Source organism: Daphnia pulex, chromosome 2, assembly GCF_021134715.1.
Source record: "Daphnia pulex isolate KAP4 chromosome 2, ASM2113471v1".
Classification (NCBI taxonomy): Eukaryota; Metazoa; Arthropoda; class Branchiopoda; order Diplostraca; family Daphniidae; genus Daphnia; species Daphnia pulex.
The window spans coordinates 361,617-384,465 of record NC_060018.1 but is presented as its reverse complement, the minus strand read 5'-3'; the positions used below and the strand labels follow the sequence as shown (position 1 = coordinate 384,465).

The window sequence follows — 22,849 nt, the reverse complement described above, 5'->3', positions numbered from 1 at the left end:
GCGTTAGTCCACCCCCTCTTTGCTCATTTGGTATCCTCCCATTTTTTATTGCCGCTGCCGGAGGCTGCCGGTTTCTTCTTCTCCGATTTCTTCTCGCATTCTCTTAAAAAAAACAAGAAAGATTGTGCCTCGCGCCTAGCGTCGCCAGTTTCCCTCCGGGACTTTTGGGGTTTAACTTAAATGAGGGAGTGTGCATAATACATTTTTGGGGGTTAGGGGTAAGGTTATATATAGGTTAAGTATTTTTTCGCGCAATGTAGGGTCGGCAGGGTGATTGCTTGGCGCTTATTATAGACATCATTTTGGGGTGTAACTGTAATCCAGGAGCACGCCTAAGTATTTTTTTTTTTTGTTTACCTTTTGACCGGTTTCACAACTTGTATCATTTGGATCCCTATCATGTTGGAATTGAAGCCATTTAATGCACCTTTAGAAAGCCGGACTATCTAGGCAACAAATTTTGTTTTCTAATGAAGAGAGGGCAGAATTTTCTTCAACTCACTTATAGATTAGCGAAGTGTGATTTATGGATCAACTTAGTCGAGTAGCCTAGTGAATTTCTTACTGAAGCATTTTAAGTCGCATTCTAATTTATGCAACCAACTCCGCGGATTATCCTCCACGAATAACCAATTCCATTCGTCATCATTTTTCTAAAATAATTTCTCATGACCAAAATGTTAAGCTCTATGTACCGCTTTTCTATTCGAAACTCGGTGTCGTTGTACAGCTGTCACAAGCAGGGGTATGGAGAGAAATCGAACACAGTTTTTATATAGCAAACCGCGATTGGTTGTATTAAATTCCAACTCTTAACACGTACTAGTTATACAATGCCAGGAATGAGGGAGCAACGCAATGAAGTGAAGCCATGATTTTAAGACAATAAGACTAGTTTTATCATATGAATGCCCTCATTCCAGTTCGCAAAAACGCTGAAATAAGAACAATTTAGAGAAACTGAGTTTGTGTTTCATAACAGTATTTGACACGTTTAATCGCCTTTCTCCAGCGAGAAGCATTTTCATCATTCTCCAATGGCGGCATCTCTTCTTCGGCTTTGGCTTCCTCACCACCAGCAGGGACATCATCTTCATCGATACCCAAACCCAATTTCATCATGTGGTAGATGCGAGAAGCATGGACGTCTGGCTCTTCCAGGGAGAAACCAGATGACAGCAGAGAGGTTTCAAACAGCAACATGACCAAATCCTTGACGGCTTTGTCGTTCTTGTCAGCCTCTGCTTTGACGCGCAGGGCTTCGACGATGGGATGGTCGGAGTTGATTTCCAAGTGCTTCTTGGCGGCCATGTAATCCATGGTGGAGGTATCCCTCAAAGCCTGAGCCTTCACTACATGATACGCTCCATGTTGACGGTCCAGCCGTACTGGGAGGTGACGATACAGCAGGGAGACTTGAAAATGACGACCATCTCGACTTTCTTGTCCGTTTCTTGTGGCAAAAATAAAAGAATTTCAATATGGAACATGGAAAACTTACATGAAATTGAAATACCCGATGATGGAGAACATGAAGACTAGGATGAGAGCCAAAACGGCAGTGAGAACGATGGACCTGCCGTTTCGCGTCACTGAGCGGATGACGTTGAGCAGCGTCTCCTCGCGGTAGACAACGTCAAATAAAGGACGGAGAAGAAGAAGGGATGGGGGCTGAGTCCGAGGAAGCAAAAGATGAGGTGAACGACGTGGTAGACAATCTCCGTGTCCGTGCAGATTTGTCTGACGCTCCGCTGGAATGTCCCGGCGTTGGACATGATGCTCAGCAGATGGACGCCCTTCAACACTACCGTGGCGGTGCTAAGGAGCATCAGTGTGGGTTGAGGGCCGGCTGAGCAAATAAGCCGGAGGATGACTGTCATGACGAGTCCTAATAACCGACGGTTTGGGTAACGTAACGTGATGGCCACAGCGGCGGATAGGAGCATGACGGCCCAGATGAGACCTGAATTAATAAACGAAAAAGATCGTTGAAAAGATGGAAATGGGAGTCACTGTTTAAAGGTGTGCAGACCTGAGAGGTGAGTGCGAGGATCAGGAGCCGGTCCGTCAGTGTCAAACGGGTAAAAGAAGGCGACAATCAAGTTGATAATTACGGCCAAATTGAAGAGGATTTGACTCCAGATGGACAAGTGCGAGCTGACCCAAAAGAGAAACGGCTGTCCGGGCAATTTCTTCTGCCATTTCATCTCGTCAAACATGTCGTCGACTCCTTCGAAGAAGGCGGCCACTTTCGATCCCTGGTCGTCGCGCTCCGCCGTGTGGAAGACGCGCACTTTCGTGTCGTTGGTCGCACATTTCCGGAATGGGGAAGACAATCTGCTCCATCGTCCGGTCGTGACGGACAATTTCGATTTGCGCCGTGTGATCGGCGTAGCACTGCAGGGCCGCATCACCACTGACTCCGTCCACTGGCGGCGGTTTCATCAGGGAGGCCAATTCTTTGTTGTGCTGCGCCAACTGGTGGCACAAAATGTAAATGTTGTGGCCGACTTCTTTGGGACTAGTCGCCTCTTCTCCACCGACCAAACTTTTCTGATAGGCTTAGCAGGCAACGTCCACTAATTGGTGAGGATTCATGTTGTACAGGATCCTTTCCGCGTTCTCGCTGTCGCCACGACTCTCCATGACGGCCAGCAACAACTTGGAGGCGTTGTTTTTCAACTCCAAAACAAGATCCATTCTCCGTTTTCCTAAATAATTGATCAAATAATTATTAGAATCAAATGGAATGAAAGGAAATTGTTACCTAATGGATTGATGTCGGTAAGAAGAAGAGCCGTGATGATGTCCAGTCCATTCGACTCGTGAGTGGCGATGCAGTTTTGGTTTTCGTGACAAGGTCCTTGGCAATATTCCGTCAATGTTTCCAGGGTTTGGTTGATGAGGGTGACGTTGTGCTCATTAATGTAGAGGCCGAGCAGACCCAGTTCGCCCGTCGTCGATCCGCAAATGCAGTCGAGGAACATGAGTGTCTCTGACACTAAATTGTAACTGTTTTTGTTGGACTGGGCCCGCAAAAAGTTCTGCAGGTCTCGATTGTGATTCTCACACAGCAACTGCAGGAAGCGGAAGACGGGCAGCATTACCAGAACCTTGGCCGAAAACTTGGACTCCATGTCCGAATCAGTTGCCGTAGTTAACTTTAAGGGCGAATTAAATTTATTTTTGTAAGAATTTTAATAAAATCACGAATTCAAGTTTTGTTGTACCGATTTGGGTTGTTGTTGTTGTCTCACCAAGTCCTCCAGCGTCGAGTTGACACTACTCAACGTCGTTGTAGTCGAATCATCCAGCCTGGAGCTGGATACTACAAGTGGAGGACAATCTTGGTTCCTCTACCCATGGGTTCTCTGTGATCAGGCTTGATGGTGAAAGAACCACCAGCTGAAGATTCCCAAACATACTGCTCATCATCATTGTGCTAGGAATGAACTGTCACCTTGTCGGCAACCAGGTAAGCAGAGTAGGAACCCACACCAAACTGACCAATCATGGAGATGTCAGCTCCGGCAGAGAGGGCTTCCACTAAAGCTTTAGTTCCAGACTTGGCAATAGTACCCAAGTTGTTAACCAAATCAGCCTTGATCATGCCGATACCACTAAAGAGAAACAGAACAGTCAAATTCGTGTTCAAATAGGAGGAACTAAATTTCTCAACTTACGTATCCATGAGAGTGAGTCATTCTTGTTGGGGACAATCTTGATTTTAAGATCCTTGCCGCTGTCCAACTTGCTTGGGTCAGTCAGGGATTCATAATGGATCTTGTCTAGGGCATCTGAGCAGTTGGAGATCAACTATAGAAGGTGTTGATAATCAAGCTCATAAGCTGAGCAATCTTGGCCTGGAATGTCAAAGTCTCAGCTTCATCTTCCATTTGAACTTCTCCAGGCATCTAAAAAGGGAAAGGAAAATATTTCAGTAAGAAATGTTTGTCAATTGTGGTAGATTGCACTCACAAATTGAAATTCTACATACTATCTATGGACTTGAGGCATACCAAAAAATGTGTAAATAACCAATTTGTTTGTCTAAACCAGTAGTAAAACTGGTAAAACTTACTTTGCTTTTAAACGTAAACAAACAAACCCGACGCTTTTCTGTTCACGTTTGGTGGGGATCTACATGTATACAAGGCCGCCGGGCAGTCGTAAAAACTGCCACCAAATTCGCTTCTTGTTAGGCCTGCAAACTATAGCTTTTGGGTTGACACACATCAAGCCGGGAAAGTGAGCCCGTTCGACTTTGAATCGCTGTGTAAAAAAATACAGCTATTAGTATATCTTCATGTGATCCATTTTGAAGACCTTTCTTTGTTTAATCTCTTTCATACAAAAATTTTCGTGATAAGAAACACATTTACGTAAATTTTGTATTAATGTTTAGTGTCGTTTTGAATTTGCAGTTTGAATTGCAGCGGTGGCGTTTCGAAACTGAGCCCCGTTTGACTTAGAATCGCTGTTTTAAAAAATGAATATATTATATCTTCGTAAAATGTGATCCATTTTAAAGAGATTTCTTTGTTTAATCTAATGCCTACAAAAATTTGCGTGATTGGTGACACAATTACGTAAATTTAAGTGTCTAATTACTGCAATTGAATTTTGCAGTTTGAATTGCAGCGGTGGCGTGTCGAAACTGAGCCTCCTTCGACTGTGACTAGAATCCCTACGGGAAATTTGGCGCCATAGCGTTTTATGGCCACCGCCGCCGATCGTGAAAAGTTTGGAACGTAGGTACAAACAACTTTCTGCTGATGACGTTTTTGAAGATTCGTTGTCTGTCAGAATAGTGCTTCGCATTCGATTTAAAATCGAAAGAAGAGTTGCGTATAGTGTTGCATTGCTATGTTTGTGCTGGTTAGAAGTGGTTAAATTTCTTACTTCGAAACCGGAGAACATCGTCTAGCTTCACTTCTTATCCCTCTATTCAGTGCCAGTTTCGTTGTTACCAGTCGTAACACGTGAGAAAAAGTAGATATTTCTTGTATCAGTCTGACAAATCAGATTGGTATATACATCATCAGTTGACTACAGTTTTGCATGTATGCTTATCCTTGGTTTTCATAATGGAGAATGCTACATTGGAAGCATCTTTGAGAGTAGAATTCCGGGAGAGTCGTGTGGGCAATGAAATGCTATTGATAAATGGGTGCAAGTACATGGTTAACAGGCGGTCTGGTGATACTACATATTGGCGTTGCATTTACTCCTGGTGCCATTGTCGGGCAGTCTTTAAGGGAGGACAACTACGATCAGCAAGAGGCACCCATGTTTGCCCTCAACCTCTCCAGAATGAGACAGCGAATAAAAACAAGTTACAGCTGCAGTCAAATTCAGAAGTAACTCAAATGATTGTTGATGTTGATACAATTCCAAGCAAATCTCTGGACAGTACAGACTATATTATTGAAACTGAAACATCAGAAGGTTTGTTTTTATAGAAAGCTTTACTAAAATCCTTTATTAATATTATTTTATTTTATAGCCAACAGTTTTTTGGAATTTGTTGAAGACAAATCCGTTTCAATAAAGGTAAGTTTTGAATACTTTGTTTTTAAGTTGCAAGAGGTGCTCAAGGAACAAGGACACAAATCAATTTGAACTTTTTGTGAACTTAGACTGAAACTCCTGATGAAGACTTGAATGATGTTGACTTTGCTTGGAAACAACGAATTCTAAAAGGGCTTAAAGTTTATTCTGAAGCTGAGCAACATCGTCGCTTTAAAATTGCCTATGATAACCGCAAAGCCTGGATTGACAACAGAAAACATTTCACTGGTATCCATCTTTTTCTTTTTTTTTTCTTTTAGACCAGCCAATTTTACTCAATTGTTTTTGTTTCAAATTATTATTATATTTACAAGAAAAAATTTCGGGGTGTATCAAGAAATGGGCTACCGGCAAATCTAGATGGACATTTTGTAACGATTGGCCGACTCGGAGCCAGTGCATGAAGCTAATCAAACCTGAGCGTGGGTCTGGAGTACTAGTTGAACAGCCTCTAGTACCTATCAAGATAATTGAACACGTCAATCCTCCACCGCAATTGTCTACTGAATCTACAGTACGTAAAGAATCATTTATGCATCTACGATTCCAGGTTTCCTGAAATTTAATTCGCTTCATGTAATTGTTTTTTCAAAGGAAAAAAGCGTGGATAGTGACTTGGAACCGGTCATCAAAAAGGAATCTGTAAAAAGACACGAAGGAAAAGTCAACGAGATCGTGAATTCTAGTGAAAAGAACCTAGGCAAGAATAAAGCATACAAAGTAAGTTTCCTACAAATCTAATTCAATCAATAGGCAAGGTCTTGTACTAATTTTTACCTTTGCAGTCGTTTAGAAACGAAGGGAAATGTCCAATATGTGGGAAGGTGTTCCAGTCATCTCTTGAAAGACACCTGAATGTTCACTATGGAATTAAGCCTTATAAATGTGATCGTTGTGATAAGGTAAATATTTGACTGATATTCGTTTTTCTTGAAATTTATTAATAAGAGTTTTCAGACGTTCTCCCAGGAGCATAGCTACCGTTCCCATGTCAGATTACACAACTCTGACAAACCGTTTAGCTGCACAATTTGCCCGAAGGTAAAGAAATTGATTGCTTTAAATTTGAGTTGTTGCTTACCAGTTGCACTTTTTATTTTTAAGAAATTTACGTCAAACGGCACATTGAAGAGGCATATAACGAGTCATTCTAACGGAAGAACATTTCCATGCAATAATTGTGGAAAGGTTGTGTTTTTATCAATATCTTGTTCTTGTTGTTCTGAATAATGATTTCATTTTAAATCGAATTTTACAGGTGTTCCGGAAATCTGAATTTTTACATTTCCACACCTTTAAATGTCACCCCCAGAAAGAGCTAGCATCTGAAATGGTAAGGCTAATGTTATTTTCTCAACATTCTGTTTTTTAAAACTTTTTTTGCATTACCGTTTCCCTTACCATAATTATGAAGATATCTGATATCGATGGAGAAAGCGGAACCAAGCTAGCCATTCGTGGGAAGACCTCCACTCCAAGAAAAAGGAGAATTGCACGCAACTTCAATGAAGAAGATGAAGAGTACCCAACTAATCTATCCAAAAGAAGAGGTTTGGTAAAGGAAGAACAAGGGGAAAGGAGAGAGCAGACACAACATATCTACATGGATAAAAAAGGAGAATCGTCCAGATCGTCGAAGCGACAATTCACTCTAGAGGAATTAAAGTACGCAGATTTTCTGCAGCCTAAAGTTGTACTGTCAAAATCGTTAAGCGTAATTATTACTCAGATGATGTCTGAAAGCGAAAGATCAACAACATGCAACAACGCCATTGTTAATCTATGGTTTCACAATTATGCGAAACCTTGTCAGTTTTAATATACTACTGCGTACTTGTAATTACTACTAGTACTACGGCGTAGCACGCCATTTATTAATTACCTTTGGTTGGAACCCATCTTGTATCCTTCCTGCCAGGCGCACCCCTTTTTTACTTCAAATTTCAATTTGATTTTATTTATGACGATGCGTACATTCTGTAAATTTGATCGCTTGATTTTTTGCAGATAACCATGCAGATCTATCTTCATTTAATGATAGGACCGACGAGCTTGTTGAATCTTAATCGAGGAAACGACTCACTGACGTTTGATTACTTGATGCCTACCATCAGTTTTGCTTCTATTCTACTTTTCTGAAGATTTATTTGTCCCACAATACAATTTTTGTTTTTCTCGTCAGCTCGCCTTCATTCTGGGAAGAGAAAGTTTCGTTACGGTTTAGATCAAAGATGAGAAAGCTACTAAAATTTATCAGAAGATTTGCACATCTTGTTAATAAGACAAATGGGACAGTTTTGGAAATCGCCCCACTTCTAATTTGTAGCTTTTGACAAACTGCTTGACGGGCCGATCATTTAAAACGTCCAACAGTGAACGGTTCATCACCGTAAACTCTATTGTAGTCACATTGAAAATGAAAAGTAGTCCGGTGAAGCATCAGTCAAAGTTACTCATGCGTATTAAGACATAATTATAAATGCAAGTGCGTAATTTCATTTTGGGCTCAGTTTATCATAGCTAGCGGTAGCTTGTAATAGCTTTTCAATCGGCCAATGCCCATAGAAAAAACCATTACAATGAATCGGGCTCTGTTTCAAGTGCTTTTCCCAATTTTTCTAGTCATTATACCATCACTTTCACAGGTAAATATTACAACACTATTTTTTTTAACTTGTCTAAATGTCCCGGATCGAACATTAGATTTCCTTCGGAACACTTGGCAGAGGATTAAACTCGGGGTACTTACAAAATGGAGGACTTATCTATCCAAATGGTGATGGATCAGGGCCGCAAGCAAGCAGTTTGGCTGCAGCAATTTATGGAGTAGCAGTTCCTCCCGGATTTAGCCAGTTTTCGGCTTCGGAAAATTTCTTTGGGGAGAACAAAGGCGACCTGTTTTCGGATAGTTTCGGAGGCAGTGGAATAAGCGATGGAATCAAGCCTGCCGATTTATTACTTGGGACAGGTACATCCGATAAGTCTTTACTTCCATGCAAAATCTAGAACATACAAAAAAATTTCCCTTTATCGAAAATAGGAATACATACAGGTGGCAACGGCGGTGGCCAAAGAGGAAGTTATTCAACATATATATCAGATTTTTCAGCGTTTGGTGATTTTGGGCACCATGCAAACAATGACCAAAAACCGTCGTCATCTAGTTTAGTAGAGATCGACCCAATTGCAGCACGATTCGGGGTTGTGATTCCCAACGTAGATCAAGTTCCATTTGATCCCTCCCTTAGTGGATCTACAGAAACATTCAGCGGAAGCACTAGCACTGGTAGATAGTCTTCACTTATTTGCTATTTGACATAAAGACACTGGGAATTGACTGGGATGAGGTGTTTTTCACATTTTAAAATCACAAATTCACTTGCTAACACGAATGCAAACATGTTTCCTCTGTAAAAAAAAAATTAAATTTCACAAAGACCTATTCTTACCCAAAACGATGCGACAGCATGACGATTTAAGACGACAGCAGGAAGCGAAAAAAAAAAATTAGTGGAGGAAATTTCAATTTATCTCCAAACGCACAGGTGCAGATAATGGAAGAAAGGACCTTTTCGATATTAGTCCAGTAGAAACCAGCATTAAATTTGATTTACCTACTCGCACTTCCCTGTCCGATGTCGTTCAGTTTCCACCTCAGTTTAGTACAAACATCAACAATTTATCAGTTGGTAATTTACAAATAATTTTCAAGTGAATCACATTGTCATAACTTAAAAAAAAAAAAGAAAAAATGAGCAAGTCGTTATTTTTAACCAGCTTTTGCCAGCCAGAATGGATTGCCTAGAATAGATGAATCTTTCTCAGTGGACACGCCATCAAACAGCCCTTCTTCAAGTGATGTCGGAAAGAACCAAGTGGATGTTATTACAACAGCGTTCAAGTTTGCCGATGACCAGATCATTAAAACGGAAGAAATAAAACGAAACTTCGAACATGCCACCGCTGCTCACACAGCATCTGGCAAATACACCGCTAGCACATCATCTACCCAAATTGGGGACCCAACGAAGAGTAAATAATCTGGAATAAAATACTATGTCACTTAAGATTTTACATAGTACATTCCATTTCTACAACTTAGATCTTGAAAAAGGAACTGGAAACGTTCGCACTGTGACCATCAAAGAAAAAACTGATCAACCAAAGACAAAAATTCCTCCTAAACAAAAGGAAACTACAAAAACGTCTAACGAGTTCATCGTTTCTCAAATCAAGTCCACCTCACCGTACGTTTACCGAGGCAGCCAACGTGGCCAACAAGAAGCGCAAGAATCGGAAAGAGACACAATTATTACTGAGGCACCCGAAAATTTACCGGAATTCCAATATCTAAAGGCAGCTGAAAATGAATCTTACACTGCTCGTCCAAAAGAACCCGTAGCAACGTATAATTCTTACGGCTTCCTTACATCACCTGGCTACCGCACACACCAAAATTAGTTCTCAAGGTTCACATAGATATTGTAAATTTTCTAAACATAAATCTGATCGCTTCCTTCTTCCGAAATTGAACAATAATATTTTTTCGAACAAAATTATAATATCTATTGAAATTTAACTGCCGCCCAATGAGTAATAATGTGGACTAAGGCGAGGAGATGGCGAAAATAACTAGCGTATTTTAAATATTTGAAACATCTACCGTTGATCAATTCGGAGTCTCGGAAGGGATGGTCTCCGTAAATCCTGGTAAGGCAACGCGATTAGGAAAGACATACGAAGATCTGTTCAATGAAAAGCATTAGTACATGTGTTTATAAAAAGAAAAAAGATGCAACTGACTAACTTAATATTGTAGCGACAGTCCTTCAGGTGGTTGCTGATATGTGAGCTGCTTTCAAATCCCCAACGTTCTACAGGGCTGAAAGAAGTGCTGAAAGACCACCGCTAATTTCGAACCAAAACAAAGGATATTAAATTGTTGTCCAGAACGAATCCAATTCTTTTTACTCTACTTACATGATGTGTAATATGCCAACCTCCTTGCTGGGATTTTTGCCAATGAGCAGTAACCAGACCACGGTTGTAAAGTAGAGAGCGAGCTACCTCGCGAAGAAGTTGGCACGTAACCGACAGGTGACACATACTAAGGTAAACACCCCGATAAAATATCTACAACATCATCGACATAGACATCTGTAATCCAAATAGGCCTACCTGAATCCATCCAAGTAACCGGCTATGGTTCGAAGCACCTCGAATGGAAGATCAGTTAAACAGAGCTCACCAGGAGTACTAACATGATCAAATGCAGAAGAATTGGTCCTGGTAACCCCAAAACTCTCAACGATTGAACTGTAAATGACGCGATGGTCTGGGTTAACTGGAAACATACGTCGTCGGGCAAACGAGCATCCGTATCTAAGGGCCATCACGCATTGGCGAAATAAAAATGAGAAATATTTGGAAAAGAAAATATTTTAGTTACCTGGCTAGGGGGCACCTTTGCTCCATCCATCCGTCTAGACCACCATGTATTTCGCTATGCTAAAACAAACTTGAACGTTGGTGATCTGATATCCTAATCTGTCTTTGTCACATTACCCAATTGCGATAATGCCAGGCGAATTCATCTCGGCGGAAGTCTTGAGCGCAGATAAACGTATACATCGACTTGGGTTTGTTCTGGTAGCGCGGTATGCACTCAATCGACAAGTCAAGGCCAAGAGTCGTAAGCAATGGTAATTCTGGGGGGTTTGCTGGTAAAAGTCCCGAGTTTCCAGAATCTGCAAATGCTGCGTCGACGAGCTCATTAATACTACTATCATCCAGTCCGTTACTTATATCACTAAGTGTGTCTTCTTCAACTACTTCATTTTTTGAGTATGGATAATCATCTTGATTAGAGACCGAAGCTGTTTTTTGTTTGTGTCCAGTACTTTTGTTGAAAAGCTGGGCGCAAACGCTTTGAAGTAATCCTGGTGGTTTTTTGCGTCGACCCCAAGGAGATTCGTCGTCGGTGGAAATGGCGCTTGAAACGCTCAAAATGCTGTTATCACTTCTTTCAGCAGACTGCCTTGGAGTGCTCACATTGGACAAACCATCCTCAGAGGAAATGGATTTGAGTTTCTTTTTTATAGATGGCTCCCACAAACTCAAAACTAGGGGAATTGCAGGATGTCTTGGTGTGAGGTTACATCGCATAAGTTTCTGAATTTTTCTAGGAAGATTCATCCATACGTTCAAAATGCGTTGATCACGAAGTGCCAAGGCCACATCTATATCAATACCTTCATTTAGTTGAAACATTTTTTAAAATTATTTTTGTTTTTCTCTACCTAACTGCTCTTCTCGGAGTTGGGGATTGATCTGAACAAACGGAATGTGGATTTGCCTTTCCTTGGTGCACAGTGGCCAACGATTCCACTCTGCATTGCATGGCAAGCAGCTAGCTGGACATGATTCAAGATGTCTCCCACGATGTTTTCTCAAGAGAACATGGGGACATCCATAATTCACATTGATACAGGGTTCTTGAACATTAGGGCAGAGTAGAATGTGCTCACTTTCTTTACAACTGTGAAAACTGGCCCCACATTTTCTTTGGCAACATATAATTGCACAGGATTCACCTTCAATAGTTTTCTTGGTGCATTTGGATATCTATAACAAATTTAACAGCATTATGAGTTAACTGAGAATTTAAGATAAGGTGCAAATGGAAACAATACCTTAATGCATGATTCACAGTGAGCATGATACACCATTTCTTGCAAAACACTCATTTCTTGACTCCGTGTTTATCACATTTAAGACATTAACCGGCACATTATATTTGTTGTGTTAATAGCAAAATGATTTAGTTTTGATTGACTAATGGGCCGAATTTCGACTAAAAGAGCTCCGCAGACCGCAGCAATTCTGAAAAATGAAAATCCTTTCGTCTGCAAGTCTTTAATTATGCACGATCCTCACGACATCTGGTGGGCGTGGTGAAAAAAGCAGTACAATTAAGGAGAGAGATTTTTTTTAAACACAAAATTTTCTACTGCCAGGATGCATAACGCAAATTTAATCTCCTTATAAAATTTCGCAATTCAGTTACATAATTCACTTCAATCTGATCCCTTGTTGCGTATGAGATATAGATTTTCCATCAAACCAACCTGCTTCAATGAACGTTTTGTTTCGATTTCCAATCTAAAAAATATTGGTTTGGAATTTGCATTACATTTTTTGTAGAACTGGGGTTCACAAATATCTAAGTAGTTCTATCTAATTTGACTAAAATTCATCAGCTCATCACACTTCACACCAACAGTTTTTGATAGTGTAATCATTTATTGAGTATTCGGATAGCCACACTGGAAGAGGGATGTATTTTCAACGTGAATTTCGCATACTGCAACACATACGCTTTAATGTAAAAAAAATGAGTAAAACAAATTTTGGTATTTGTAGGCTTGAGCACGAGACCACTAACTGAGAAATACAGACATCAATTAACTTATTTCAAACATGGATTTTTGTAACTGACTTGTAAATAGTTCAAAAATGTTCCTGCTGAATAAATAAATAAAAAAAAAATTTTGATATTACAAAAAGAAATACTAGAATGGATCAGGTGCTTCTGTGCTTGCTAGAGGACTATTTATGATTAGATTACGTGTGTGCAAAGGACAATGAGGTCATGACAGGAACGAGGGCAGTCGATCATACTGAGAGGTAATCCAGTGCTGAAACTGAACTGAGTTTACAACTTAATACGTTACTTTTACTAACGGATAATGTCGCACTAATTCTTCTTTTTTGATCGCTTATTGCTAACGGCAGGCTTGATCTTGTCACTGGAGCGTTGTTCAACGGAGCGCACAGTCCAAATATTTTTCCTTATTTTAAGCAAAAACTTTCTCAATCGACGACGGAAGTTACAAATCGACGGTTGGGAAAAGTGAGCCCAAGGCAACTGATATTCATTCGGAACCATTCCATCAATGCGCGCCTCAAAAAAGCTGAAAAGTGGGAACCACACTCTTGCACGGTATCTGTCTCTCTGTAAACAAATTCAAAATAGAATTAGAGATTCAGTATGTGGAATGATGGATTTGTTTTAACTCGAACCTGTTTCAAAGTGCGGGAATTGGCCAGCGTATGGTAATATCTAAAAGCCGCAAGTTACATTCATAAATTATGCTTGAATACATTACATACCGACTGTGCTACTTACAAAAACATTCGTGACGATATGTAGAAAGCAACGAAGACATCGATGGAGTAGTGTTCTCTTGCAGCCAAAATGAAGAAAACCCCGAATAAATTTAAAATCCAACTGAAAGTGTGTAGAAAATACAATCTACGTGGGGTATCTACAGTTGGCGAGGGAAAAAAATATGTTTTTCGAAAAAGGGTGGATAGGATTAGAAAAAATTATAAGATTACATTCTGTGATGAAGAAATTGAGCATAGTCAATGTGACAGTGTGTCCCGAAAACATATAGTCTCCGCAAGTACGAACTCCTTGGACGCTCATACCAAAACCTAATCAATCAATGATAATAATCATAATACAAATGAATGATACGTAAACAATCATACGAACCTCGCCATATTTCAAGAGCTTTTTCTAGTTTCGCCCATATATCACCATACGGCTGTTAATAAAAATAAAATAGTCAACATCTGAAACTTGAATTAAGTGCAGAACAGAACGTACCCTCGGAGCACACTCCAAATGAGAACCTGGAACACTTAATGAAGTGATCATCATAGTGACGCATCGCAACAAAAAAACTGTGCCAGTTAGGGCGAAAAACCGGCGCATCAAAATTATTCTGAAAGATTAACAATATGATATTAAAAATTTTGTTCATGTTTAAAAAATATTGGCATAGATGATACCTGTGTTTATGACAGACAAGAACACAAATCCAGGTTATCAGAAGAAGGCATCCTGACACCTCACACATATCAAATGCCCTTAATAATTAAATTAAACAAAGTAATTAAGACAAAATGATGGAATCATCCTTTAAAGAAAACTCTTACCAAGGAATAAGCGGAACATTGTCTAAAAATATATCGGGAAGAGGAGGATATTTCTTCATATCCGGTACACGATCATGCACTGTGACCATCACAAGGGAAGTAATAATGGTCACAACAACAAAATAAGTGATGCTTAAAAACGTTTTCCCAATTTCTGGATCCAAATGAGTTGCCATTCCTGGACTTGTTGGAGACCCATCAGCAGGGCTGACAACTAAATTAAGAAAATTGTAAAACAAATTTCTAGGGAAATTGAATACAAAATGTATAACTTACAAAAATTGAGCTCATCAACTATGAATTCAGGAGAGCTTTCTCTTGTTTCCATTCCAACTCCATTTTGATGGATGTATTCACCTGAAAAATCCATTGCGTTTTTTGCATTAACAATGGCAGCCAACTTTTTCTTGGGAAATCCATATGTATCTTTGGAAGGAAAAGGGAGGGCCAACAATGCCTTGCTACTCATTGGAAACCCCAATTTGTTAATTTTCTCCTCGTGTCTCATCCTTAAAAGAAAAAGTTGAATTGCTAGATTTTTCACATCTCCTAGAACCTGAAAGAAGAAGATAAAAAGAAGATAGGACAGTTAAACAACAACTTCATTTTCTAAACATACCTCCATGTTGATAGGTGGACTTTTCAAATCCTTTTCAGAGAGCATTAACAGGGCAGTTCCGTTGATTTTATGGACGTCACACAATACATGTGCGTATGAACCAAATCCGACTTCGGTAAGCCATTCTCTCACATGTGATTCATTCCAGTCTATTGGAGAGCTGGGGAGAGCCATGATTCGCAAGAACTGCAGGACGACGATTATTTATAAAATCAGGAAATCTTGCAAATTACGGCTATCGAAAGTTCTAAAGAGGTTTGACCTAATTCTACTCAACTTCAGTGACGCACAACTACTACTGATCTGCGCATTTTCTCAAGTTAGACCGAAAAATATGTGCCGTTTCACCATTTCGTTTTACGACTCGTTTTCACTTTTGTGTTGTCGACTGTCGTCTGCTAATAATACGATACGCGGATACGATTGTGAATGATATCATTCGCCGCTTGAGGTGCTGGCGTCATCTCCCCATCCCATTCTTACTCAACCCTGAATTATTTGGGCGGCTGCCTCTACCAACTCAGATCTGTTATTTCTGTTAACCTAAAAGGATCTGAAACCAAAGCAGAAAGCTCGAATCTGCATTGAACTTCCTGATCTGTGCACAAAATTATAGATTAAGAACTATACAGGTTAGTGAAACTGTGTAATAAGTCGTCACTACATTATGTAGCCAATATATCTTTCTTTACCTATTAGTCACTAGGCAATTGAAATTCTTGTAAACACAGCAATCTCTGCGTTTAGTATAAACTGATTGATGTTTTCTCCTTTATATCCTGTTATTAGCTAATGGAAAACTAGTTTTTGTAATGGCACTTTTTATTCTAAACTTTGCTAATGATGTGTTCTACTTGTATGCATTCAAAATAGTTGAGTTGCTGCCTTGGTTATTATTAGACGAATCAGAATGGCCACTATTACCACTACAACGACAACTACTACAGGTCCTTCACTGGGAATATCAATTGACAGAGGATATATCCATACTTTGTTTGGAAGATTCAATCTAATTACTTTGGTAAATATCACCTGTTGAGTCAAGTCTGTGTTGCATCACAAGGTTTTATGGAATCTGAAAGTTTCTAATGTATTTATTTTTTTCTCTGTACATTTAGGTTATCAATGTGATTTGCTTCATTTGTATTGCTGCTCAACCATGGAGCACTTACATACCTCCACAAGGATGGTTTTATTTTGTTTGTGTCACAGGATTCTGGTCAGGTCTTATTGAACTTTTCCTGGGTTTTTGTCGTCTTCAGGAAAGAATGGTCAGAGTAGTCCCCTGGAAGTTAGGGGTAGGTTTGTTTTAAAAATTAATTTTTCACAAATAATCATTTCTCAATGTCTTTCAGCTGCTAATCTTTTATGGTTTGTGGGCATTCTTCTATCTGACTGCCGCCAGCGCTGTTACTCATTATGCCGCCAACTACGAGAATAGGAGTGGTTGGTACGCTGGAACGGTAAATTAAAGATATTGCTGTGTGTATTACTGATAGGCAAAGAATTTACCATTCAACATTTTCCCAGGTATTTGGATTCATCGCCACAATTATCTATGGCATTGCCGCTTACTACCGATTTGTTGATTGGAAGGGAGTTAATACTGCTACCGTTAGCAGTCCCGCCTAAGTGTTTCAGATAATCTGTAAAAGCATAATCTTTTACAACTTTTGCTGTTGTCGCACGTTCTCATTCTCAAACACTCTTCGATCTGATGTGTCAAACACTAAGTTATGTCACCATACACTTGATTTGCTTTGTTGGCTTCTGACCATTAATCTGAAATACTTCTTTAAATGTTTGAGTAATTTTTCTGTTGCACTCCCAAAAACCCTTTTTTTTTGTATACTACACGATGCTGTGCCTTCTGCCGCAAATGCCTTCTCTGAAATTTTTGAAATAATATTTTTTGTCTCTCCCGGTCGGTTGGCATTCTGGCAGGAAGTAATGCATCCAAGAATAGTACAATCTAATATAATATGTTCTAATGTTAATTTTCGTTCTAACGTATTCTGGCCTTTTCATTTGTGCAATAACAATACAAGACAATAGATTAGACAATTGTCAATTTTTCGTTGAACAATCGAAACCGTCCAAAATCTGCTTGACAGCTTTCATTAACATGAGAAGAAAAGATTGAAAATACAATGAATTTCTGCAGTATTTATGATCTGGATTTAAAAGAATATCCGCATCGTATAAATTAAAATGGGTGAATTTAAATAATTACGGCAGTGGAGATCCGCACAAGCATACTTATGCACTCAGTCATACTTTACGCCTTTAATGGGGTAGGCTCTTGCACCAAAACGATGAACGAACGCCACAACGTCAAATTTTCGCTGACAACCTTTGTAGTTCATGTAGCGAATTTTCCCAAAGACATCTCGTTGCTTCCATCCCATGTCATGGATACCACAGATGGACCACATGCAACCAACGTAACCGCTCGGATCTCTCCCATCTAAACTGTATCGATCGTTCAGATATATGGCGATTCTCAGAGCTTCTTCCGGCGTTTCTGTCCATTCCAGGATTTTTTTGGCCCAGTACATCCTGTTCAACCCCCCAAAAAAAGGGGAAATAAACTCAGAACTGACAAAAACAATTAAAGTGTTAAGAACCTCAGAAAGCCGTGCATTTTGCCAGTTCTTGTTAGTTGAATTTGAGAAGCGTTCCAGAGATCGTCGTGAGTCTTGCCCTCTTCCAACTGTTGCGCACTAAGTAGCGCAGGACGTTTATCTTTCCTAAAACGGATTCAACATAAAGATAAAAAGCATTTGAGAAAAGCGGGAGAAAAATCACTGACTTGTGAACTTCCAACGTTTCCTGAGCCCAGTTCGCCGCACCTAAATTAATAACCGTAACAAAATAAATTTAAGTTTTTCTTTGTAGTTGTGATTAAGTCACTACCTTTCAAATTATCGTAATTGGGATTATAGAAACAAAAGTTGTCCGATAGCTCACGTCGAATGATAGTTTCTTCCATATAAGCATCTACACTTTTAGCGTGTTTGGTCTTATATCCCTTAACCTCTAGAATGCAACGCTGAGCCGAAATTTGACCTGTTCACAATACACAAAGTCAAAATTACAACCTCAATCTTACAACGGAACATTTTTTATCGAATATCAAACCAAAGTGTAACCACGGGGACAAGTTGCTCAGCGCAGCTAAGTTGGGGTCATTCCGTTTTTCCGCATACATCTTTAAACGCTTTTGACAAAAATTGAACAATTCTTGTAGGCCACTTTTCGTTCCCGGCGTAATCCAATCTACTTCACCAACCGTACGATCAACTTCAAGGTAAGCATCTGCTGCCTTCCAGTCTACTGACTAGTGGAATTGTCAGCAACCAAAATGTTACTGAGGGAATTTGTTTGTTTTTTTAACTTCTTGACTTTACTTTTGCTTTTGTTTTGGCTGGGTGCGGGTGTGCTATGACTGGAGGAAATTCGGTTAAAAATTCATCCAATTTATCGTTAATCTTTTTTCGGATAGTTCTCGCTCCTATCAAGATTGAAACGACAAATTATATAAATGCTACAGAACTTTTTACGGAGCGAAAAATATTATTACCAACTTCTTGTTTGTCAGAAGCTACCCAAACAGGAACAATATTGTGCGCATCTATCTAGAAAGAATAAAATAGAATTAAAGTTGCTGTCAAAGGAAAGTTTTGAATGATCATTATTAGGATTATTAGGCACCTGGCAAAAGGGGACATCTTTGGGAATGCTTTCCTTGACTTTATCAATCCATGAGAGGGGAACTCTCAAAGGCGAGAAATCAGCCACAACAGCATCCAGTTTCAATTTCTTAATAAGGTCTGGCACACAAATTTGAGATTCTCCTTTGAGCAAATGGAATTCTATCTTTAGTTTCTGGCATTCAGTCTCCACTTCTTCTAGACCTAAAAGATAATAAAATAAAAATATCAAAATTTGAGAGCTTGATTGATAAGCTTTGATTAAAGGTATACTAACCTTTCAGCATGAATCCAAATTGTCGAATGGTTGCACCAAGAAACGTTGGAACCAGGCAAAAACAAATGTGTAAAGGAAGTTTCATTTTTAAAGCCAATCTCTGTGCATAAAGTAATGCCCAATTGTCTTTGAAAATAAACGAAGTTAAAATTAACATCTATCTGCTTTCTGTTTATATTTTTATTAAAAACTACCTTGCACTCTTTGTTCACGAGACATCCAATAGAGAATTCCACCCCCAGAATCTCCCAACTCCATTGATTTTGATAGAAGCCGACACCTTTTCTTGTTGAACTTGAATTCGAGAATATTATCAGCACATTTTTTCCTTTTTAAATGAATATTGGCCAGAAACTCTGAATCAGTAACCAACGATGCTGAACTGTCCTCATCATCAGAGGGTTCCAATTTAGGTTTCTTTGTTGCCGGAGGTTTTGAAGCCCCTTTAGAGGAACTAGGCTTACTCATTTGAAACGTGATAATTCTTTTAACTAAAAGAAAATTTTCTATTTAACTTTAAATTACTTAAAAATGCAATTTTTTATGTTTCGACTGTCTGCTCTTCGAACCACCAGTTTTGTTGTTGAATTGAATGGCATCTGGCGGTGAGAATTAGAATTTCTACTTTGGTTTACTTATGATAAGCGGGAAGTTTTCGGTACACTGAAGGGCTAAAAAAAATGAAAACGGGAAATAATTTATAAAGAAAACTAATATACATGTCAGAACACACATGCTTCATAGAAATAAAAATGTAAACCATTAATTCAAATCTACACAAAAAAGGTGATGAATTATCGTGTTTTATAAACAAGAAACAAAGCATAGTTTCTTTAAAATAAAATGATCAAACTTTGATATTTGGCTTATTTAGTTTCTGGTTTGTGGTTAAGAATACATGTGTATGATAAGAATAAAGACAACTCATTTCCCTACTACGAAGTGCGCACTCCAGCCTTTTAATTACGTCATCGGATGTTTAGCTTATGAAACAATCTCTACGAAACAATCTACGTATCCTTTATTGATATTGAATGAAATAAAATAAGGGCACTTTAAAATTTTATTGTCAAGTATGAAGTAAATGGCCAGTCGTAAAATAAAAATTTCTAAAGCGAAAATGATCGACAATCTGTTTGTTTGTTAACCAACGAATCGGAACCAATAAAATTGGAGTCCACCCTAAAATTTCAATTTCTTTTTAATCAACTTGATAAAATATACATGCAAATTTGGCGTGTAAGAATAGTAAAAATAATCTACGGTTTCACCGACATTGTTGTAGTGGTTAAGTTATAATGCCCTGGGCAATTGGGCACCCGTTCAGCAAAGGTGTGAACACACGAGAGGGAGCTATCGCCGTTGTTGCGTTTCCCCACGTGAATTTAATGAAAAGTCGTTACACCATTGGCTGTTTTCAAGGGCTCTGAGCCCCACCTCTCTCACGATCTATCCCTCCGGCAATTAATAGGTGGGAATAAAAGAATATGTACATATCCAGCACCGAGAACTTTTGTGTCAACGACAGTCTGATAAGTGATGCGTAATAGTGATCACCTGTGAAAATGAAGCTGGATCATTGGAAATTGGAAGCTGTTGAAGTCGAAGATGCCGAAGAACTCTTTTGGCCAACCAGTCCAACTCGTTATTATTCCATCCCTCGATCAACCCAGCAGCAGAGACCTGCTCCTGCTGCTCCACGCATGGACAAACTGCACAGTCCAACGCTTTTGCAACAACTAGCCTTGGAGGCCTTTCTCGCTCAGCTGAAAAACTTGTGCCAAGAAAAGAATTACGGCGAAAACAAACGAGCGTTAAAGCATTACCTGAAATTTCAACTTCCTGCCACCATCCGACAGCAGCTGCTCGATGCGTCGATGAAAGACAGCCGCATCTACACACTCATTGATGTAACGTATCGATCCTTTTTTTTATTTTTCTGCACGTGGAGCTGCTGCACAAACGGTTATTTTTGGCGGCGATTTTTATTTCCTTGTTATCGATTGAGTTGGGGATGAGAAAATTTGATCCTCCCCACACGCAGCGCCGCCATGCGTGATAACAGGACCGGTAGAATAAAAGCTTAAACACATCTCTGATATGTGTGCATACGTGGTTATTGTTTTTTTTTATTGTTCAATCTCAAGGACGTAGCCAAAGCGGAATGATTGAATATTTGCTGATAATAATTTTAAGTCTTCAAGGTTAATTTTCATATCATTATTTGCCTCTTGTCTGATTCCTTAACTGATCTTGCATAATCCTGACGTAATCCTTCATGCATTTTTATTATGTTTTTATAATTGATATATAGTTGAGCATGTTTGAGCTTTTGTTGTCGACCTCCGTTAAGCACGTACACGTGCAATCAGTTCGGACATTCTTCCGGCAGTCGTTCGTGACTTCGCTGCGCCAACTTGGCACTGGACTTGAAAATCTAACCATTCGTATGAATTAACCTTGTAAATTGCATATTGAGAATTATTCATCAAATGATGTTGAAATAGAGGACAGCTCGTGGCTGCAGCGCCGTGACTATTTACCCCCAGCTTTGGCACGAATGACGCATTTACGTCGAATTTCGCTACGCTACTTGGCAAACGACACGATGGTAATTATTGTTAATTAATACGTTTCAACTGTAATTTTCCCTGTACAGTAGCGACATTGTCTTTGAATGGAGCAGATTGCAGCATTGGCTAAAAATTGTCGTCACCTCCAGGTATAAATAACTCAATCAATATTGAATTTGATTTTAAATGAAAGTTGATTATTATGTTGAAGGAAATGGACGTGTGCTATTCGATTGACGTAACCGACAGTGGAATAAAACTACTCTGTGACCCCGATCTAATCAAAGAGTCCGCAGCGCAAGAACCGCAAACATCCGCCCGCGGATGGAAATCCGAACGAGAGCGTTGCCGGAAGATATCGGCTCCATCAGCATCACATAACCATGTTTCCGGATGTATGGTTTGGTTTCCTCGACTTCTCGTCCGCGGTATCCGACGCTACTCGGTCGTCGACGAAAAGCAGGTCAACAACAGAGAACCCAATTTGGTCTACGACGACGACAATTCCCCGCAATGGCCAGAAGATGAAGAACAAGAAATGATGGCCGACGGGGAAATCCCTCCGACTTGCATCAAATCCCTCCGACGGCTGGAAATTCTCGGCACCAGCATCACACCATCGGGAATTCAAATGATTTCGGCAGCAGCCTCTCCCGTCATCACTATCGTCACTTGAATTATTGCACCCCCCTTCAAAAAAACTGTTATTTGCTCATTCAATATAATAGTTTTATACTACGCACATGCTATTTTCAGTATTTTGTCTGTTTCTGTATTTTGCATGTCAATTTTTTGTGTTAACAAGTATAAACTAAAAAAAAAAGGACAAATTTAATTTGGGATGTCACTGACATTGCGCTCGTAAAGTATGGCAACCACGAACAGCACGGCACAGGCCAGACACAACTGGTGAAATGTTGGTCGGTTGTCTTCCGCTTCTGGCAAACTGATTAGGTGCCACATGGCGTTGCTTTTGTGTACAATATTGTTGTGCTGCGCCCGTCGGGACTGGCTGTATTTTTGTATTAGTTGGCCCCATCTATCGTCATAGATTTTTGAAAGCTATTGTTGACTTTTATCGCTATAGTCG

General features: G+C 39.5%; 7 protein-coding genes and 1 pseudogene across 14 annotated transcripts; 4 read left to right on the top strand and 4 right to left on the bottom strand.

The window, feature by feature from the left end:
- Nucleotides 1–121: 121 nt before the first annotated feature.
- Nucleotides 122–4,235, bottom strand: LOC124188746 (annotated as a pseudogene).
- Nucleotides 4,236–4,694: 459 nt separating this feature from the next.
- Nucleotides 4,695–7,748, top strand: LOC124188745 (zinc finger protein 271-like). Of its 2 annotated transcripts, XM_046581570.1 has the most exons (11): nucleotides 4,709–5,448; nucleotides 5,507–5,553; nucleotides 5,640–5,799; nucleotides 5,886–6,085; nucleotides 6,166–6,291; nucleotides 6,357–6,473; nucleotides 6,529–6,612; nucleotides 6,676–6,759; nucleotides 6,830–6,904; nucleotides 6,986–7,236; nucleotides 7,579–7,748. In XM_046581570.1, exons 1-11 carry the CDS (start codon nucleotides 5,088–5,090, stop codon nucleotides 7,580–7,582), a joined length of 1,509 nt encoding a protein of 502 aa, XP_046437526.1. In that variant the 5' UTR covers nucleotides 4,709–5,087; the 3' UTR covers nucleotides 7,583–7,748. The 2 variants fall into 2 exon arrangements, with proteins under 2 accessions (XP_046437525.1, XP_046437526.1); XM_046581569.1 differs by having other exon boundaries at nucleotides 4,695–5,448; nucleotides 6,986–7,748.
- Nucleotides 6,642–12,473, bottom strand: LOC124188747 (F-box only protein 30-like). 6 transcript variants are annotated; one of them, XM_046581575.1, is made up of 10 exons: nucleotides 12,264–12,473; nucleotides 11,871–12,195; nucleotides 11,137–11,810; nucleotides 11,021–11,079; nucleotides 10,750–10,953; nucleotides 10,552–10,678; nucleotides 10,379–10,479; nucleotides 7,454–10,316; nucleotides 6,973–7,267; nucleotides 6,642–6,896 (listed from the first exon to the last, which is right to left on the bottom strand). In XM_046581575.1, the coding sequence occupies exons 1-8, from the start codon at nucleotides 12,315–12,317 to the stop codon at nucleotides 10,241–10,243; spliced, it is 1,620 nt and encodes a 539-aa protein (XP_046437531.1). In that variant the 5' UTR covers nucleotides 12,318–12,473; the 3' UTR covers nucleotides 6,642–6,896; nucleotides 6,973–7,267; nucleotides 7,454–10,240. The 6 variants fall into 6 exon arrangements, with proteins under 6 accessions (XP_046437531.1, XP_046437530.1, XP_046437529.1 ...); XM_046581574.1 differs by having other exon boundaries at nucleotides 6,973–7,765; nucleotides 8,321–10,316; XM_046581573.1 differs by having other exon boundaries at nucleotides 6,973–8,573; nucleotides 9,021–10,316.
- LOC124188751 lies at nucleotides 8,086–10,130 on the top strand. Of its 2 annotated transcripts, XM_046581581.1 has the most exons (6): nucleotides 8,086–8,216; nucleotides 8,275–8,539; nucleotides 8,612–8,857; nucleotides 9,117–9,260; nucleotides 9,349–9,603; nucleotides 9,674–10,130. In XM_046581581.1, the coding sequence occupies exons 1-6, from the start codon at nucleotides 8,127–8,129 to the stop codon at nucleotides 10,030–10,032; spliced, it is 1,359 nt and encodes a 452-aa protein (XP_046437537.1). In that variant the 5' UTR covers nucleotides 8,086–8,126; the 3' UTR covers nucleotides 10,033–10,130. The 2 variants fall into 2 exon arrangements, with proteins under 2 accessions (XP_046437537.1, XP_046437538.1); XM_046581582.1 differs by lacking the exon at nucleotides 9,117–9,260.
- Nucleotides 12,474–12,892: 419 nt separating the features above from the next.
- Nucleotides 12,893–15,371, bottom strand: LOC124188750 (sphingomyelin synthase-related protein 1-like). Its single transcript, XM_046581580.1, has 10 exons — nucleotides 15,197–15,371; nucleotides 14,854–15,133; nucleotides 14,578–14,791; nucleotides 14,431–14,508; nucleotides 14,246–14,363; nucleotides 14,132–14,183; nucleotides 13,972–14,070; nucleotides 13,760–13,898; nucleotides 13,654–13,693; nucleotides 12,893–13,585 (listed from the first exon to the last, which is right to left on the bottom strand). The coding sequence occupies exons 1-10, from the start codon at nucleotides 15,368–15,370 to the stop codon at nucleotides 13,328–13,330; spliced, it is 1,452 nt and encodes a 483-aa protein (XP_046437536.1). The 5' UTR covers nucleotide 15,371; the 3' UTR covers nucleotides 12,893–13,327.
- A 313-nt stretch (nucleotides 15,372–15,684) lies between these two features.
- On the top strand, nucleotides 15,685–17,362 carry LOC124188759 (plasmolipin-like). The gene is made up of 5 exons (XM_046581591.1): nucleotides 15,685–15,828; nucleotides 16,070–16,217; nucleotides 16,315–16,494; nucleotides 16,552–16,659; nucleotides 16,727–17,362. Exons 2-5 carry the CDS (start codon nucleotides 16,107–16,109, stop codon nucleotides 16,826–16,828), a joined length of 501 nt encoding a protein of 166 aa, XP_046437547.1. The 5' UTR covers nucleotides 15,685–15,828; nucleotides 16,070–16,106; the 3' UTR covers nucleotides 16,829–17,362.
- Nucleotides 17,343–20,878, bottom strand: LOC124188748 (deoxyribodipyrimidine photo-lyase-like). Its single transcript, XM_046581578.1, has 11 exons — nucleotides 20,744–20,878; nucleotides 19,381–19,857; nucleotides 19,187–19,312; nucleotides 18,911–19,113; nucleotides 18,780–18,834; nucleotides 18,607–18,710; nucleotides 18,338–18,536; nucleotides 18,113–18,265; nucleotides 18,009–18,048; nucleotides 17,824–17,946; nucleotides 17,343–17,755 (listed from the first exon to the last, which is right to left on the bottom strand). Exons 2-11 carry the CDS (start codon nucleotides 19,652–19,654, stop codon nucleotides 17,464–17,466), a joined length of 1,569 nt encoding a protein of 522 aa, XP_046437534.1. The 5' UTR covers nucleotides 19,655–19,857; nucleotides 20,744–20,878; the 3' UTR covers nucleotides 17,343–17,463.
- On the top strand, nucleotides 20,752–22,501 carry LOC124188753. The gene is made up of 5 exons (XM_046581584.1): nucleotides 20,752–21,096; nucleotides 21,501–21,633; nucleotides 21,694–21,797; nucleotides 21,873–21,908; nucleotides 21,971–22,501. The coding sequence occupies exons 1-5, from the start codon at nucleotides 20,752–20,754 to the stop codon at nucleotides 22,433–22,435; spliced, it is 1,083 nt and encodes a 360-aa protein (XP_046437540.1). The 3' UTR covers nucleotides 22,436–22,501.
- Nucleotides 22,502–22,849: the final 348 nt, after the last annotated feature.